The sequence below is a fragment of the Ranitomeya imitator genome, chromosome 2 (assembly GCF_032444005.1).
Source record: "Ranitomeya imitator isolate aRanImi1 chromosome 2, aRanImi1.pri, whole genome shotgun sequence".
Classification (NCBI taxonomy): domain Eukaryota; kingdom Metazoa; phylum Chordata; class Amphibia; order Anura; family Dendrobatidae; genus Ranitomeya; species Ranitomeya imitator.
The window spans coordinates 417012071-417030554 of record NC_091283.1 but is presented as its reverse complement, the minus strand read 5'-3'; the positions used below and the strand labels follow the sequence as shown (position 1 = coordinate 417030554).

General features: G+C 43.7%; 1 protein-coding gene across 3 annotated transcripts in view; it reads left to right on the top strand.

The window, feature by feature from the left end:
- Positions 1-18484, top strand: part of LOC138664249 (alpha-N-acetylgalactosaminide alpha-2,6-sialyltransferase 2-like) — a 65865-nt gene that overhangs the window by 13656 nt on the left and 33725 nt on the right. For all 3 annotated transcript variants that reach the window (XM_069750775.1, XM_069750776.1, XM_069750777.1), the window contains exons 2-3: positions 15765-16158; positions 18064-18229. In XM_069750775.1, the coding sequence (XP_069606876.1) occupies positions 15765-16158; positions 18064-18229 (560 nt within the window). The remainder of the gene's footprint in view (positions 1-15764; positions 16159-18063; positions 18230-18484) is intronic.

Here is an 18484-nt window from a genome sequence, read left to right as displayed (position 1 = left end):
GCTGTATACTACTGTGTGGGCAGTGCTGTACACTACTGTGTGGGCTGTGCTATAAACTACTCTGTGGGCTGTGCTGTATACTACTATGTGGACAGTACCAAAAACACATGGGCCACCTGCATAGCGAACAAGTCTGTAGAAACCTGTTCACACCACCAAAGAACTTGAAAACACAAAAGCGCACAGAGAGGTAAAAAAATACTCTGTTGTAAAAAGGTCACAGTAAATAAGCAAGTGCTAGTCAAAAAATGAAACAATTCAGGGTATTTAGTTAACACGTTTTTTTGCAAAAAAAGTATGTTAAGCTGCTCCACCAATCGCCAAGGTATACCCATAATAGAGCAGTCCTGTCTAATGTATATAATCCCTATCTGATGTATTTAAAAACCTGATCATCTGTATAGTACCTGTATGAACAGGGCTCAGAGAGAAAATATCCACGATGAACATGCGAGATGGAACAGCTACAATGCAAATGACCCACAAAGGAGTGGTGAACTCACCAGTCTTGTAGAAACTTTGTGGGCTGTGCTATATACTACTATGTGGGCAGTGCTATAAACTACTATGTGGGCTCTGCTGTATACTACTATGTGGGCTGTGCTGTATGCTACTATGTGGGCTGTGCCATACACTACTATGTGGACTCTGCTGTATACTACTATGTGGGCAGTGCTGTATACTATTATGTGGGCAGTGCTGTATACTACTATGTGGGCAGTGCTGTATACTACTATGTGGGCAGTGCTGTATACTACTACATGGGCTGTGTTTTCTGCTATGCGGGTTGTGCTATATACTATGGCGGGTATATTATATTCTATGGGGGAGGCCGTGTTATATACTATATGGCTGTTATATACTATTGTGGGAGTATATTATATTCTATGGGGAGGGTGTGTTATACTATGGGGGCTGCATTATATTCTATGGGGCTGCATAATATATTATGGGGAGGTGGGCTGTATTATATTCTATGGAATGGCTGCATTATACTCTGGGGTGACTGCATTATATTCTGTAGGGTGGTGGCTGCATTATACTATATGTGGGCTGCATGAGGCTGGCGTCACACTTGCGAGTTTTACGGACGTAAAAGCGCAGAAACTACGTCCGTAAAACTCGCAAAAAATACGGCACAATTATTCTCTATGCCCCTGCTCCTATCTGCCGTATTAAACTGATCAGTATTATACGACTTTCTACGGCCGTAGAAAATCGCAGCATGCTGCGTTTGTCACCGTATTGCGCAAATAAAACGTCAATGAAAGTCTATGGAAGCCCCAAAAATACGGATTACACACGGACCAGCAGTGTGACTTGCGAGGAATACGCAGCGCTGTTAGAGAGAAAAGCCGGTAATTCAATTACCGGCTTTTGCTATCTCCTTCCTAAACCCGACATGATATGAGACCTGGTTTACATACAGTAAACCATCTCATATCACCATTTTTTTTTGCATATTCCACACTACTAATGTTAGTAGTGTGTATATGCAAAATTTGGCCGTTCTAGCTAGTAAAATAAGGGGTTAAATGGCGGAAAAAATTGGCGTGGGCTCCCGCACAATTTTCTCCGCCAGAGTAGTAAAGCCAGTGACTGAGGGCAGATATTAATAGCCTGGAGAGGGTCCATGGTTATTGGCCCCCCCCTGGCTAAAAACACCTGCCCCCAGCCACCCCAGAAAAGGCACATCTGGAAGATGCGCCTATTCTGGCACTTGGCCACTCTCTTCCCACTCCCGTGTAGCGGTGGGATATGGGGTAATGAAGGGTTAATGTCACCTTGCTATTGTAAGGTGAAATTAAGCCAAATTAATAATGGAGAGGCGTCAATTATGACACCTATCCATTATTAATCCAATAGTAGTAAAGGGTTAAAAAAAACACACACACACATTATTAAAAATTAATTTATTGAAAAAATCACAAAGGCTGTTGTATTAATTTATTCTACTCTCAATCCACTCACTGAAGACCCTCGATCTGTAAATTAAAAAAAAATAATAAACCAACAATATACATACCTTCCGAGGATCTGTAAGGTCCAACGATGTAGATCCATCTGAAGGGGTTAAAATATTTTGCAGACACGAGCTCCGCTAATGCAGGCTGCTCATTTCTGCAAAACCCCGGCGAATGAAGCTAAATATAGGTCAATGACCTATATTTAGCTTCATTTGCGGTGAGGCGCCCTCTGCTGGTTGTTCCTAGATCGTGGGAACTTTCCTAGAAAGCTCCCTGGCTCGAGTTCATATGAGGACAACCAGCAGAGGGCGCCCTCTTATGATCTCGAACAAGGGAGCTTTCTGGGAAAGTTCCCATGATCTAGGAAGAGCCAGCAGAGGGCGCCTCACCGCAAATGAAGCTAAATATAGGTCAGAGACGTGGGATTTCTACGTCGATGCTGTGCCCGTCGCTGATTGGTCGAGGCCTGGCGGCCTCGACCAATCAGAGAGGCGGGATTTCCAGGACAGACAGACAGACAGACAGACGGAAAAACCCTTAGACAATTATATATATAGATATAGAGAGAGAGACAGTATATATGTTTTTTTTTGTTTTTTTGACACATGGATCCCTTGTATAGCCGTATGTCGGTTTTGCAAGCCTGCGATAAAAACACGCATTACGGATGCCATACGGATTACATACGGAGGATGCCATGCGCAAAAAACGGTGACACACCCTGCCTATGGAGGAGCTACGGACCACTATTTTCGGGACTTTTCAGCGTATTACGGCCGTAATATACGGACCGTATTTTCATACGCTGTGTGTGACGCCGGCCTTATACTGTATCGAGGATTATGAGAAACTAGATTGTGGCCCGATTCTAACGCATCGGGTATTCTAGAATATGCATGTCCCCGTAGTATATGGACAATGATGATTCCAGAATTCGCGGCAGACTGTGCCCGTCGCTGATTGGTCGAGGCAACCTTTATGACATCATCGTCGCCATGGCAACCATTATGACAGCTACGTCGATACTGTGCCCGTCGCTGAATCAGAGACGCGGGATGTCTACGTCCTTTATGACATCATCGTCGCTGTGCTCGTCGCTGATTGGTCGAGGCCTGGCGGCCTCGACCAATCAGAGAGGCGGGATTTCCAGGACAGACAGACAGACAGACAGACAGATGGAAAAACCCTTAGACAATTATATATATGGACACGTTATACTATATGAAGAGCTATGGGGTGCATTATACTATGGGAAGTGAATTGTACTACATGGATGACTATGGTGGTGCATTATACTATATGGAGCACTATGAGGAGTGTAATGCTATATAGAGGACTATGATGAGTGTATTATGCTATATGGAGGACTGAGCAGTGTATTTTAATATATGGAGGACTATAGGGAGTGTATGATACTATATGGAGGACTGTGGTGCACATTATAATATATGGAGGACTATGGGGTGTATTTTACTAAACAAGTAAAATGCTGCATATTCAGATTGTTTTTGCTGGAACAAAAATCCTTGTTCTCAGCAGCACATTGCCGGTGTAAACTGTAGATGTGCTGCTGATAACATGATACTGTATGGTGATCTGTTAGTGATCTGTTAGTGATCGTTCTGTCCCATCATTATTCCTCAGCTGGTGGAAAGAGGCCGGGAAACAAGTGTTGAACAACTTCAGTATTGTCGATCAAACTCATTTAGCGACCTAAACTCAGCGCATGTAAATACAACCGAAATGCTTTTGTGTGATGTGCAATATGTTAGCATTTGGGGCCAAATTTTAAACTTTGTCTAGGGCCCCACTTTGCCTAAATACGGCCCTGCCTACAAGTGTACAAAGATATTATTAAGTCACCATGTGACAAGTGGGCCTGTGTAACTTCAAATGCCAGGGCTGAATTTTAGTCCCAGTCCGGCCCTGCTCATATCTATCTATTCCATATCTATCTATCTCATATCTATCTATCTATCTATCTATCTATCTATCCCATATCTATCTATCTATCCCATATCTATCTATCTATCCCATATCTATCTATCTATCTATCTATCTATCTATCTATCTATCTAACTATCCCATATCTATCTATCTATCTATCTATCTATCTATCTATCTATCTATCTATCTATCTATCTATCTATCTATCCCATATCTATCTATCTATCCCATATCTATCTATCTATCCCATATCTATCTATCTATCTATCTATCTATCTATCTATTTCATATCTATCTATTCCATATCATAGTTAGTAAGGCCGAAAAAAGACATTTGTCCATCCAGTTCAGCCTATATTCCATCATAATAAATCCCCAGATCTACGTCTTTCTACAGAACCTAATAATTGTATGATACAATATTGTTCTTCTCCAGGAAAACATCCAGGCCTCTCTTGAACCCCTCGACTGAGTTCGCCATCACCACCTCCTCAGGCAAGCAATTCCAGATTCTCACTGCCCTAACAGTAAAGAATCCTCTTCTATTTTGGTGGAAAAACCTTCTCTCCTCCAGCCGCGAAGAATGCCCCCTTGTGCCCGTCACCTTCCTTGGTATAAACAGATCCTCAGCGAGATATTTGTATTGTCCCTTTATATACTTATACATGGTTATTAGATCGCCCCTCAGTCGTCTTTTTTCTAGACTAAATAATCCTAATTTCGCTAATCTATCTGGGTATTGTAGTTCTCCCATCCCCTTTATTAATTTTGTTGCCCTCCTTTGTACTCTCTCTAGTTCCATTATATCCGTCCTGAGCACCGGTGCCCAAAACTGGACACAGTACTCCATGTGCGGTCTAACTAGGGATTTGTACAGAGGCAGTATAATGCTCTCATCATGTGTATCCAGACCTCTTTTAATGCACCCCATGATCCTGTTTGCCTTGGCAGCTGCTGCCTGGCACTGGCTGCTCCAGGTAAGTTTATCATTAACTAGGATCCCCAAGTCCTTCTCCCTGTCAGATTTACCCAGTGGTTTCCCGTTCAGTGTGTAATGGTGATATTGATTCCTTCTTCCCATGTGTATAACCTTACATTTATCATTGTTAAACCTCATCTGCCACCTTTCAGCCCAAGTTTCCAACTTATCCAGATCCATCTGTAGCAGAATACTATCTTCTCTTGTATTAACTGCTTTACATAGTTTTGCATCATCTGCAAAACTATGAAAAATGCAAAACTATATCTATCTATCTCATATCTATCTATCTATCTATCTATCCCATATATATCTATCTATTATCTATCTATCTATTCCATATCTATCTAGACAAAAAAAGAACACAGCAGCACATGTGCATGAATCTAGGCCATGTGAAAACACAGAAAAACATTAAAAAATTCAAAATAGATTATACTTCTCAAAAACATTTAAAATATATATATACAGTGGCGTAGGAAATGGGTGCGGGGGGGGGGGGGCGGGCCGCCCCGGGCGGCACAATGCGGGGGGCGGCCGGCGCTGCAGGAGGAGGAAGAAAAAAAAAAAAAAAGACGCGGGCACTTTAAATCTTCGGGCGGCGCCGTCTGCCGCCAAGACCAGGCTCCCCCCACCCCCGGCCCCCGCTCTAATACTCACCTCTCCTGGTTCCTGCGACGTCTCAGGGCAGAGGGCGCGATGAAGCCATCACTGTGCGCGCCGCTCAGCCTCTCTGTCCTGAGTGTTGCAGGGCCGGAGAGACGCTGACTGGCTGCACCGGACCTGCGCTAGGAACGGGAGAGGTGAGGATTTTTTTTTTTTCTTTATGTCTGACTCTGGGGGCAATGCTGGAGACACTGGGGCAATACTGGAGACCATGGGGCAGATTGCTGGACACACCGGGGCAATACTGGAGACCATGGGGCAGATTGATGGACACACTGGGGCAATACTGGAGACCATGGGGCAGAATGCTGGACACACTGGGGCAATACTGAAGACCATGGGGCAGAATGCTGGACACACTGGGGCAATACTGGAGACCATGGGGCAGAATGCTGGACACACTGGGGCAATACAGGAGACCATGGGGCAGATTGCTGGACACCCTGGGGCAATACTGGAGACCCTGGGGCAGATTTCTGGACACATTGAGGCAATGCTGGAGACCCTGGGGCAGATTTCTGGACACATTGAGGCAATGCTGGAGACCCTGGGGCAGACTTCTGGACACACTGGGGCAGATTTCTGGACATACTGGGGCAATGCTGGAGACCCTGGGGCAGATTTCTGGACACTGGGGCAGATTTCTGGACACGCTGGGGCAGATTGTTGTGCACGCTGGGGCAGATTGCTGTGCACGCTGGGGCAGATTGCTGTGCACGCTGGGGCAGATTGCTGTGCACTCTGGGGCAGATTGCTGTGCACACTGGGGGCAATGCTGGACACACTGGGGGCAATGCTGGAGACCCTGGGGCAGATTTCTGGACACACTGGGGCAATGCTGGACACTGGGGCAGATTGCTGGACACTGGGGCAGATTGCTGGACACACTGGGGGCAATGCTGGACACACTGGGGCAATGCTGGACACACTGGGGCAATACTGGAGACCCTGGGGCAGATTTCTGGACACATTGAGGCAATGCTGGAGACCCTGGGGCAGATTTCTGGACACACTGGGGCAGATTTCTGGATATACTGGGGCAATGCTGGAGACCCTGGGACAATACTGGACACTGGGGCAGATTGCTGGACACGCTGGGGCAATGCTGGACACTGTGGCAGATTGCTGTGCACACTGTGGCAGATTGCTGTGCACACTGGGGCAGATTGCTGTGCACACTGGGGCAATGCTGGAGACCCTGGGGCAGATTTCTGGACACACTGGGGCAATGCTGGACACTGGGGCAGATTGCTGGACACACTGGGGGTAATATGCTGGACACACTGGGGCAATGCTGGACAACATGGGGGTAATATGCTGGACACACTGGGGGCAGGACTTGAGGCATGGGCAGAATGTAGATACGGGGCATGATTGGAGACACGGGGCAGGATTGGATCATGGGGCAGGATTGGATCATGGGGCAGGACGGATACGATGGAGGCTGGTGGGGCAGGATGGGAAGATCATATGGGGTAGAATGGATACTCATGAGGGCAGGATGCGAGAACATATGGCTGGAGCCAGGAATGAGATAAACGGGGCCAGGATGTGGAATATTATTACCATAGGGGGTAATTAAGGGATATTATTACTGCAGTGATGTATTTATTTTATTTTTTTAGTATACTGTTTTAAATGAGGGGGCGGTCCTGTTACTGTGCAGAGTGACACTATGTCACCTTTTTTTCTTCATGTGGTGTAATGTAGAAGTTGTGAAAAATTAAGTAATGTGTTCTGCAAGCGGAGCTCGAGATAACTGTGTTATTTCCTGCAGAAACGAGTCCTGGCTGGAAGGAATGATGGCGGTCTGTGCTGGATGAAAGATGAAGGACGTCACCTAGAGACGTCACTGGTGAGTCAGTGTTACCTATACACTGACACTATACACTGTATACTATATACAGCGGTCCTGTGTACAATGTCACCAGTGATCACTGTATTATCTATACATTATATACAGAGTTCCTGTGTATAATACCACCAGTGATCTCTGTATTACCTCTACACAGACACTGCATACTAAGTACAGATCTCCTGTGAATACTGGCACTTATGGTGATAGTATTGTGTTTTTTTTTTTTATTACTGATCAGTATTGTAGTATTCAGTCACTATGTGGTGGTAATATGTGGTCTGGAAATGGTGCGGTGGTATTTGTCCCTTGTATGTAGTATTATTCGGTCACTATGTGGTCTGGTCATGGTGTGGTGGTATTAAGTCACAGGTTTGGCATGTGGGGGTGACACCATTAGGCCCAGTTTAAGTTCTACAAAACAGGAAAACCATTTTTGGTAACCTTTGTGTGTATTGAGCCAGAGGAGGGGGGGGGGCGCCAAACTCGGGAACAGCCCCGGGCGGCAAAAGCTCTAGCTACGCCTCTGTATATATATATATTTTTTGCACAAAACTTACAGTAATAGATGAAAATGAAGGTTCATAGCGCATAAATTGGCCAATTCATGTATGCCCATCAACCAAGGCAAGGTGACCTCCCTTTGATGGGTCCTACTCTACTGTACATGCCACTTTTGGGCCACCAGCCTACAACTATGGACAAAACATGTCACTCCCGGGCTAAGCCTACAATTTGTGACAGGTAGAGCTGATTACGGCCACCTGCAAGGTCAATGGGAGGAGTGTAAGATCATTCTGGAGGCAGCCAGCATCCAATAACTAAATAGACAAAAAAAAAAAAACAACCAGCATCTATCTATCTATCTATCTATCTATCTATCTATCTATCTATCTATCTATCTATCTATCTATCTATCTATCTATCTATCTATCTATCTATCTATCTATCCAGCACTCCAAGGTCAAAAAAATGAATAATTTATTGACCCATTGTGATGGGGATGTTTCGTTCCAAGTGAAAAGGTCGCCTTAGTTATAATGTCAGTTTAGGTGGACGGCCATGTCTTGGTAGGTTTGCAGTTGTGCAATACTTCTTCGACTTTTGGATTATGGATTGAAGAGTGCTCTGAGAAATGTTCACAGCTAGGGCTATTTTTATAACCTAGCCCTGCTTTACTCTTCTCCACAACTTTATCCCTGTCCTGTCTGGTGTGTACTTTGGTTTTAATGATGGTATTTGATCCATAATATTTTCAAACAAACCGCTGCGGTCTTGACAGAACAGCTGCAGCTGTACGGAGAATAAATTACACACAGGTGGATTCAATTACTATTTATGTGACTTCTAGAGCCAATTTGTCACTCAGGATTTTATTTAGGGGTATTAGACCACAGGGGCTAAATACACATGCCTGTCTCAGTTTTCAGATTTATGTTTTTTAAATATTTAGAAGACCATGTATCATTTCCTTTACACTTCACAATACTTGCTACTTTGTGTTGGTATATCACATAACATCCCAATAAAATACATTTAAGTTTGTGTGTGTAGTGTGAATATTTTTTCAAGACACTGTATTTGGTGATTCTACGTTATAGCACCATTCCAGTTTTTTTTTACTTCAGGGGTGGAGTGGTGCTAATAATCTAGGTTCCCTGACCCTACCAGGAATTGTCTTCAGCTCATCCCAGCACTGCTCCAGTCCTGCACCTCCATCTTGTGACCAGAAATTCTGACTGACCTGTCTCTGACTGTTTCTGGTCCCTGCCTTTTATGTTCTTGTAAATGATTCATTTATTATCTTTCTTTCTTATCATCATACGTCATATTAACTTTTATTATCTAGTCTGTTGATTCATCTCTGTACTAACACTAGTAATACCTCTGTATTCAAGGAGTCCTCTGGTAAGGGCTGGTCCTTTTCCAAATACAAGCCCTACCAAACAGTATGGTCCCCCACAGGTCTCCCACACACACTATGATGGCACTGTAGCCCCCAATCAGCAAAACTTCTGAGTGGGCCCCTAACCAGGTAACCTTGATTACAACTCGGTGACGCACCCTAATAGTGGAGGAGAACCTCAGCATATGACCGCACTGTTACTGAAAATAATCTCTATATAAAGACCAACTTGGATATTACCGCCATATGGTCAGTCTTAAAAAACATTTAAGAGATCACAGCACAGTTACAGATAATATCTTACCGCTGATTTTCTTTCTGATGGAATCGTTCATTTTTCCTGTCTTTTCCATATGGCCCAGACCGACATGACAACTTCTTCCAACCAGGACTCGTCTGCAGAGAATGCAACAAAGTCATTTTACTTCTCATATTCCAGCCCCATCACCATCTATTCCCAACCTGCACAAACTCCTCATCCTACTTATACCCCAATACTGAGCCGCTGCTGCTGTATGTGTCCCTATTACTGCACCTGATACCACAATACTGAGCCGCTGCTGCCGTATGTCCCTATTAATGCACCTGATACCACAATACTGAGACGCTGCTGCCGTATGTCCCTATTACTGCACCTGATACCCCAATACTGAGCTGCTGCCGTATGTGTCCCTATTACTGCCCCTGATACCCCAATACTGAGACGCTGCTGCCGTATGTGTCCACATTACTGCACCTGATACCCCAATACTGAGCCGCTGCTGCCGTATGTCCCTATTACTGCACCTGATACCCCAATACTGAGCCGCTGCTGCCATATGTGTCCCTATTACTGCACCTGATACCACAATACTGAGCCGCTGCTGCCGTATGTCCCTATTAATGAGAGCGTTTAGCGCATAAAAATGGCCAATTTTATGTGTACCTGGTAGCCACTTTACGGCATCTCTCTTATATCAGGTCCTACGCTTGCCTTACCTCGCTGAGAATAAACGTCTCCATCTGAATGGGTACATGTGAAACCTCTTCCTAGACTAAAATTCTCTCTCTCTATGGAGGGGTATTGGACCTGCTGTAATTAAAACACCTGTGGCTAGAAGGCGGAGTGCACAATCAGAAGGCTAGAGAATACATTTCAAAAACCTGACCTGCACATCCAAACATAGACTAAGTGTGAACAGGTGCTGAACCTAGAGTCGCCAACTCGTATATAGTTAAATAAATAAGGCAGCACACTGCAGCGCTAGAACATGCAAACTTGAAATACGAAATTTGAACTGCATTACTGCACTAGAAATATGAAAAATGAGAGCGTTTAGCGCATAAAAATGGCCAACATACAAACTTGAAATACGAAATTTGAACTGCATTACTGCACTAGAAATATGAAAAATGAGAGCGTTTAGCGCATAAAAATGGCCAATTTTATGTGTACCTGGTAGCCACTTTACGGCATCTCTCTTATACCAGGTCCTACGCTTGCCTTACCTCGCTGAGAATAAACGTCTCCATCTGAAATTTGAACTGCACTAGAAATATGAAAAATGAGAGCGTTTTATTTCTAGTGCAGTAATGCAGTTCAAATTTCGTATTTCAAGTTTGTATGTTCTAGCCCTGCAGTGTGCTGCCTTATTTATTTAACTATATACGAGTTGGCGACTCTAGGTTCAGCACCTGTTCACACTTAGTCTATGTTTGGATGTGCAGGTCAGGTTTTTGAAATGTATTCTCTAGCCTTCTGATTGTGCACTCCGCCTTCTAGCCACAGGTGTTTTAATTACAGCAGGTCCAATACCCCTCCATAGAGAGAGAGAATTTTAGTCTAGGAAGAGGTTTCACATGTACCCATTCAGATGGAGACATTTATTCTCAGCGAGGTAAGGCAAGCGTAGGACCTGGTATAAGAGAGATGCCGTAAAGTGGCTACCAGGTACACATCAAATTGGCCATTTTTATGCGCTAAACGCTCTCATTTTTCATATTTCTAGTGCAGTAATGCAGTTCAAATTTCGTATTTCAAGTTTGTATATTCTAGCGCTGCAGTGTGCTGCCTTATTTATTTAACTATATACGAGTTGGCGACTCTAGGTTCAGCACCTGTTCACACTTTGTCTATGTTTGGATGTGCAGGTCAGGTTTTTGAAATGTATTCTCTAGCCTTCTGATTGTGCACTCCGCCTTCTAGCCACAGGTGTTTTAATTACAGCAGGTCCAATACCCCTCCATAGAGAGAGAGAATTTTAGTCTAGGAAGAGGTTTCACATGTACCCATTCAGATGGAGACGTTTATTCTCAGCGAGGTAAGGCAAGCGTAGGACCTGGTATAAGAGAGATGCCGTAAAGTGGCTACCAGGTACACATAAAATTGGCCATTTTTATGCGCTAAACGCTCTCATTTTTCATATTTCTAGTGCAGTAATGCAGTTCAAATTTCGTATTTCAAGTTTGTATGTTCTAGCGCTGCAGTGTGCTGCCTTATTTATTTAACTATATACGAGTTGGCGACTCTAGGTTCAGCACCTGTTCACACTTAGTCTATGTTTGGATGTGCAGGTCAGGTTTTTGAAATGTATTCTCAGCTGCCATATGTGTCCCTATTACAGCACCTGATACCCCAATACTGAGACGCTGCTGCCATATGTGTCCCTATTACTGCCCGATACCCCAATACTGAGCCGCTGCTGCCGTATGTCCCTATTACTGCACCTGATACCCCAATACTGAGCCGCTGCTGCCATATGTGTCCCTATTACTGCACCTGATACCACAATACTGAGCCGCTGCTGCCGTATGTCCCTATTACTGCACCTGATACCCCAATACTGAGACGCTGCTGCCGTATGTCCCTATTACTGCACCTGATACCCCAATACTGAGACGCTGCTGCCGTATGTGTCCCTATTACTGCCCGATACCCCAATACTGAGCCGCTGCTGCCGTATGTGTCCCTATTACTGCACCTGATACCCCAATACTGAGCCGCTGCTGCCGTATGTCCCTATTACTGCACCTGATACCCCAATACTGAGCCGCTGCTGCCATATGTGTTCCTATTACTGCCCCTGATTCCCCAATACTGAGCCGCTGCTGCCATATGTGTCCCTATTTCTGCCCCTGATACCCCAATACTGAGCCGCTGCTGCGTATATGTGCCTATTACAGCACCTGATACCCCAATACTGAGCCGCTGCTGCCGTATGTGTCCCTATTACTGCACCTGATACCCCAATACTGAGCCGCTGCTGCCATATGTGTCCCTATTACTGCACCTGATACCACAATACTGAGCCGCTGCTGCCGTATGTGTCCCTATTACTGCCCGATAACCCAATACTGAGCCGCTGCTGCCGTATGTGCCCCTATTACTGCACCTGCTGTGTGGTTCTCTGTGCCTTCTAAATTCTAAAGCACCCCTCTATAATATAGTAATGCAGGGTGCAAGTGCCCCAGAAAACAGTGCCCATATTTTGCCCCCTAGAAATTAATATTGCCCTGTGTGCCCCTTTGGTAGTCACAGTAACCTGAGTCCCCCTATAACAATAAGTGCCCACTTTACATTTAATAATGTCCCGAGTCTCCCCCTGTACAGCTCCCCTCTACACAGCATGATGCTCTCTTATACACAGTATAATGCCCCCTCACTGTATAGTACCACCCACACAGTATACTGACCCCTTAGTAGCCGCCAAACTGTTTGATGGCTCCAACACTGTATGATGGCCCCTTCACTGTAATCTCCATACTGTATGATGGCCCCCTAGCCTCCATATACAGTAGCATAATGCACCAAATAGTCCAAAATATAGTATAATGCACTCCCCATAGGCAGACTCTATAGCATAAGGCAGCCCCCATAGTCAGACCCTGTAATAAGGCAGCCCCCACAGGCAGACACTGTAATAAAGCAGCCCCCATAATCAGACCCTGTGATAAGGCGGTACCCCCATAAGCAGACTCTGTAATAATGCAGCCCCCATAATCAGACCCTTTTATAAGGCAGCACCCCTATAGGCAGACCCTGTAATAAGGCAGCCCCCCTAATCAGACCCTGTAATAAAGCAGCACCCCTATAGGCAGACCGTGTAATGAGGCAGCACCCCTATATCAGACCCTGTAATGAGGCAGCCCCCATAGTCAGACCCTGTAATAAGGCGGCCACCCCATAGGCAGACCCTGTAATAAGGCAGCAGCCTTACAAAATAAATATATAAATACTCACCTCTCTTCTTCCTGGTTCCTGCCCTGCTCCCGCTGATCTCCTGACAGCGGGCGCTGGGCAGTGACGTCATCGCTCCGGCAGACAGTGTCGGCGATGTTAGACGCCGACACTGACAGGGACAGGGGGATGATGGGAGAAGGAGCGCAGCGCTCCTTCTCCTATCAATGCGATCAGCTGTATCGGCTAAATGCCAGTACAGCTGATCTTCCGATGATGGTGGGGGGCCCACTGCTCGCACTGGGGCCCCCCCGTCTGCTCAGGGGCCCCATAGCGGCCGGGCGGCAAAGTAGGGAGATCGATTCTGCGCGCGCCGATACAGTTACAGTAGCGTAGCTCAGGGTGGGCCCCCTCAGAGCACTGGGCACTCTATGCCCCCCGGTAGCTACGCTACTGCCTGAACAACAATGCATGGAAAAACAACATATACTACTCACCTGGCCCCGTTCCACCAATGTGCTGCACTAATCTGTGTGCAGCAGGCATAATCTAGTTCTGTGCCGAATCTCAATCACACAGGCTAGATGGTAGAACAAGGAGCCATTGGCCAGTGGTGTGACTTGGGCATTCTTCCCACATACTGGTAAAAAATTTGCATCACACACACTTTTTTACTAGATCTGTAGCACATTTGTTCCAGTACACAAATATAAAACGTCATAAAAAGCAATTAGTATGAGAATTAAACGGCAATACAGAAATATAGGTAACTAGGTGATATCTCTACCACAACGGTCAAACTAGCAAAGGTCTGGGACACCTGTGAACAGTGGGGGCTCCTGATGGCTAAAGTCCATATTAAGGGTGGGGGATCCATACAACTCTTACAATTTTTAGCATTGTAAAAAGCAGACTTTTTTGTGTGGTAAAAAAAAACCTTTAAAATGCCAACTGTGGCCAGGCGACACTAGGGATTCCTATAAATATTTTATCATTTTCACAGCTCTTTTAATCCAGGGGGCTGCTAGTTTTTCTTGCATCAGATGATTGCACGGTGTGTGGTGTGACAGACCCTGAACAAGCAGTGGGTGTTGTTAGATTTGAGCAGTGGAAGCTGAAGAATTATGATTAGAGCTCTGAATATAAATAAAGAGGGAGTAAAGTAAGGATTTAACCGCTGATGCATCAACTTGACGAAATATTGCAGCTGATGGGTATGCATGGTGCAATAATGAAGCAGGGACACAGATCAACATGGGTAGGGCCGGTGAACCTTTACCCATTAGAATCTAAGGAATGCAGTGTAATTCATCGTACTAAACCACACACTGGACCCTGAGCATTTGCATTTCTATCAAAGTAAACCTGCTGAGTAGATATAATGAGGACGAACAAGTGGGATTTCCAGAAATGGTTGAGGCTGCTGTCTACAACTGAAAACACATGTCAGTTATCGTATATCTAGCCATATGACCTCAGAGTCAACATAATATTGTCTGATTCATTCCATACACTTATCTGACTGATGAGTGACAGATCCATGAAGGTGAACATGTTGAACTTGTAAATAAAAGTCAATTATCGCCTGGCGGCAAGTTTTCAATTCCCCTACAGCACTCTTGCAGGCAATTAAGGCATTACACAATTCTGATTCAAAATTGTTAGTTCTAATACACTTATTGACTTATACACTAGTTCCTTTAGATTAAAGCTGGTCATGCACATGAGATAGTTGTTGGGCAAGTTATTCCCCATTCGTTTGGCAGACAGCTATCTTTCCAATCAACCTCATACACATAAACTCTACGTTTGGCTGAGTGTTCATGCGTTTTCAGTGGGAGAGAAGAGAAAGTCCAACTGCCCGATCCTTCCGCCAAAATTGGTGGGTTTGGCTGACAGTCATCTAATGTGTATGATACATTAAATGACACTTTTATAATGATCTAAAATCTACCTCTTGTAAAATCAGAAGCTCAGGCTTTTTCTCAGCCCTTCTTCCATGCTTTTTTTCTTTTTGCTGAATATCTCCCTGTTCAGATTGGCTGAGATGTAAAAACACAAACAAACCCACCTTAAATTTAAGAGAAATGTATCTAGAGAGTTGACTGCCCCATTGTCTAGACTGGTCATGATGAACTTTAACTTCTATTGCTGAAAGGCAAGAGGCCAACCTCTTGGACCCACTATTAGAGAAGAACTTAATCAACCATTTTAGAATTTTGTAGGTATTTTGATTGATCTAAAGAAATAATTCAACCTGCCTGACCTCATCTGATCCTCTTTTACAGACAAATTGACCTGATAGAAAACTACATTGGTTCTAAAGAAATAGAAAAAAGAGAAGAAAGCCCAGAGATGACCATACAGCATTCTACAGAGTCTCTACAACCTGAGGGTATCAACACAACCTCCTCACCAAAACCAATTGAAAATGTTAGAGAGTCATCTACGGTCACTAGGAAAAATACAAAAGCAACCTCAAAACCTCTAAGTGATTCCATCAAGCTACAAAATAAGTCAGCAAAATCATACGTAACCACCCAAAGACCAAATTTTAAGACAAAACCACAGAATGCAATAACTACAAAACCTATACCAGAGCCAACCAAAAAGAGTTCGTCCTTAACAACCTTTAACTACTTGGGAAATAACTATGCGACTGATGAGACGCACGTCCATTCTGTAAGTCTAAAAATGTGACTGCTACAAATTAATTTTCCAATGTTTGATATCAGATTTCAGCTGGTTGTTGCTTATCAGCGTTGGTGAAGCATCTGTTAGGGGTTGAAAACATTAGAATTTTACTTGGTTCAGGATGCTCCAGGAGCATGGGGGTAATCATGATACACGGATGGGGTTGAGGGGAGAGATTATGGGGTTCACGGTGCTGCCTCTTCTTTGGAATGACATCTAAAGATGGTTTCCCGGTAAAAATTAAGACCTAAACCTTAGAGGAATTTATTTATTGTTTTGATTTCTCCTGATGAAAGCCTACAAGGCTTTTCCTCCATTCTGGAACGGAGAGTGCAGGTTCACAAACCACCATAGTCAAATGGGTGATAACATCAATAAGTCTCATCTTTTCCCATAGCATCTATAGAACCTGTATCTATGACACATTAGTCCCTAAATATATAACGCTGATATTTCTCATTAGTACAACTACTACATGGCCACCTAGATATTAAAGTGGCCAACATTAGATTACTTTATTACCAAAGTTAATCAATGTAAAAAGTGTTGTAAATCTTATTTCTTTATTTTTTTAGAACATCAGCAAGCTGTTGATGGATCAGGTATCCTCTTAAAAATATCAGTAGGCTGTTGATAGACGTGTTTTCTTATTATTAATTAGCACTTAACTTATTAACACCACAGTACCTCTGAATCCATGCAACTGCTGTTTATGGATCTTATTATGTCTCTGTGTCTTTCAGCAGTAGAGGAACCTAGGAGCTCTGATAGATATGTTCTGTGTACGTGGTCTGTAAACATGAATCACCTGGTGATATATTCATGTCACCAAACACTGTGACACAGACAAAGAAATACTGAGAGAGCAAATAGTTTCCTAAAATGTAACTGATTGAATGATTGAGGAAGAAAAGTTGAAAATTCCCACATCCGGGAGCAGAACTGATGACTGTGTCATTGGTAAAGGCTTACATCACTGTCATTACTGGGGTCAAAAGGATGGTTATAGGAAGGTAAATGTGGATGTCCACCAAGCCTTGGTTGAAGAACATGGGAATGTGGGCAAAGTTGTACCTGGGCATATTGGGATGTCTAGCTGGATTGACCAATACTGTATATATACTTAATTCAATCAACCCCTTTTCATTGATGTCACAGACAAGATCAGCTTTTGTTGAAATGGAGCCAAGTGTAGAATATTCTATTGACTCAACCACCATAGTATACCATATAGTGCCCCAAAAAATCATACTATCCATGCCAAAGATTCACAAATAACACAACCCAATCAATAGTGACCACCCAAAACAACCCTGTTTATGAAGTGAGGTCCTGACAAGGTGAGCATCTGCTATTAGCCAGATTGGTAACAGTAGCTTTGTAGGGCTTGTCATAGTATTACATGGTCACAATTTATGTTAATAAAGACCACAATCAAATTTTGGTAAAAAAGGCCCCATGACGACTAGTTGATATCACCAATGGGAAGCAGCAAACAAATCTTTAAACTCTTCTAAGTGGACAAACATAGACAACCACTTTGGATTATGTTTTGTATTTTCTGACAACATTGTCAACCCAATCTTCGCATGCACAACTCAAGGATCTTCCAATCAGCCATGTTAAGTCATAGCCAACAAAGGTTTCTTATACTATGAGCCTCTATATGAGAAGTTCTTCCTACTTTTGTCTGGGGGTCAGATAACAGCCTACTGCTCAAAGAATATAAAGCTCATTGTTTAGGCCAGGCTTAAGAGAATGTCTTCAAGAAAGGAATAGTTGGGAAATATATGGGTGTCAAACAATGATACTTAAAAAATATAGAATTTTGAAGAAAGCTTTGGACAACCTCTATGCCTAATCAATGTGTTCTTTACCTTCATATCTCCACAGAAATGTCCAAACCGCATAAGAGATAAGCTCCGGAGCAAGGAGTTCCAAAATATGTTTTTGGAAAAAATTCCAGTTTTACAGTGGAAGAAACATGCTCAAGAGTCAGAATACGAAAGACTTAAGAAATACAGTGGAGCTCAAGGATGGATGGGAGTCACCTGGGAGAGTAAGCTTCTTACTAATTCCATAGACCGTATGTTCTATGTCTACATTTAAAGCATCACAAAGATCTGAAACTGTGATTAAGATGCTCCAAAATTGACATCTACTCTAGTAGTATTTATCAAAGGCCTCACACGTTACTTAAAACTCCCAAATCATAAATTTTGAGGTGATCCTTTACTTCCTAAAGCAATAATCTACCCATGTAACACAAAGTCATGGCAGTCACCCTGATGGAAACTGTTCACCTAATATGTTC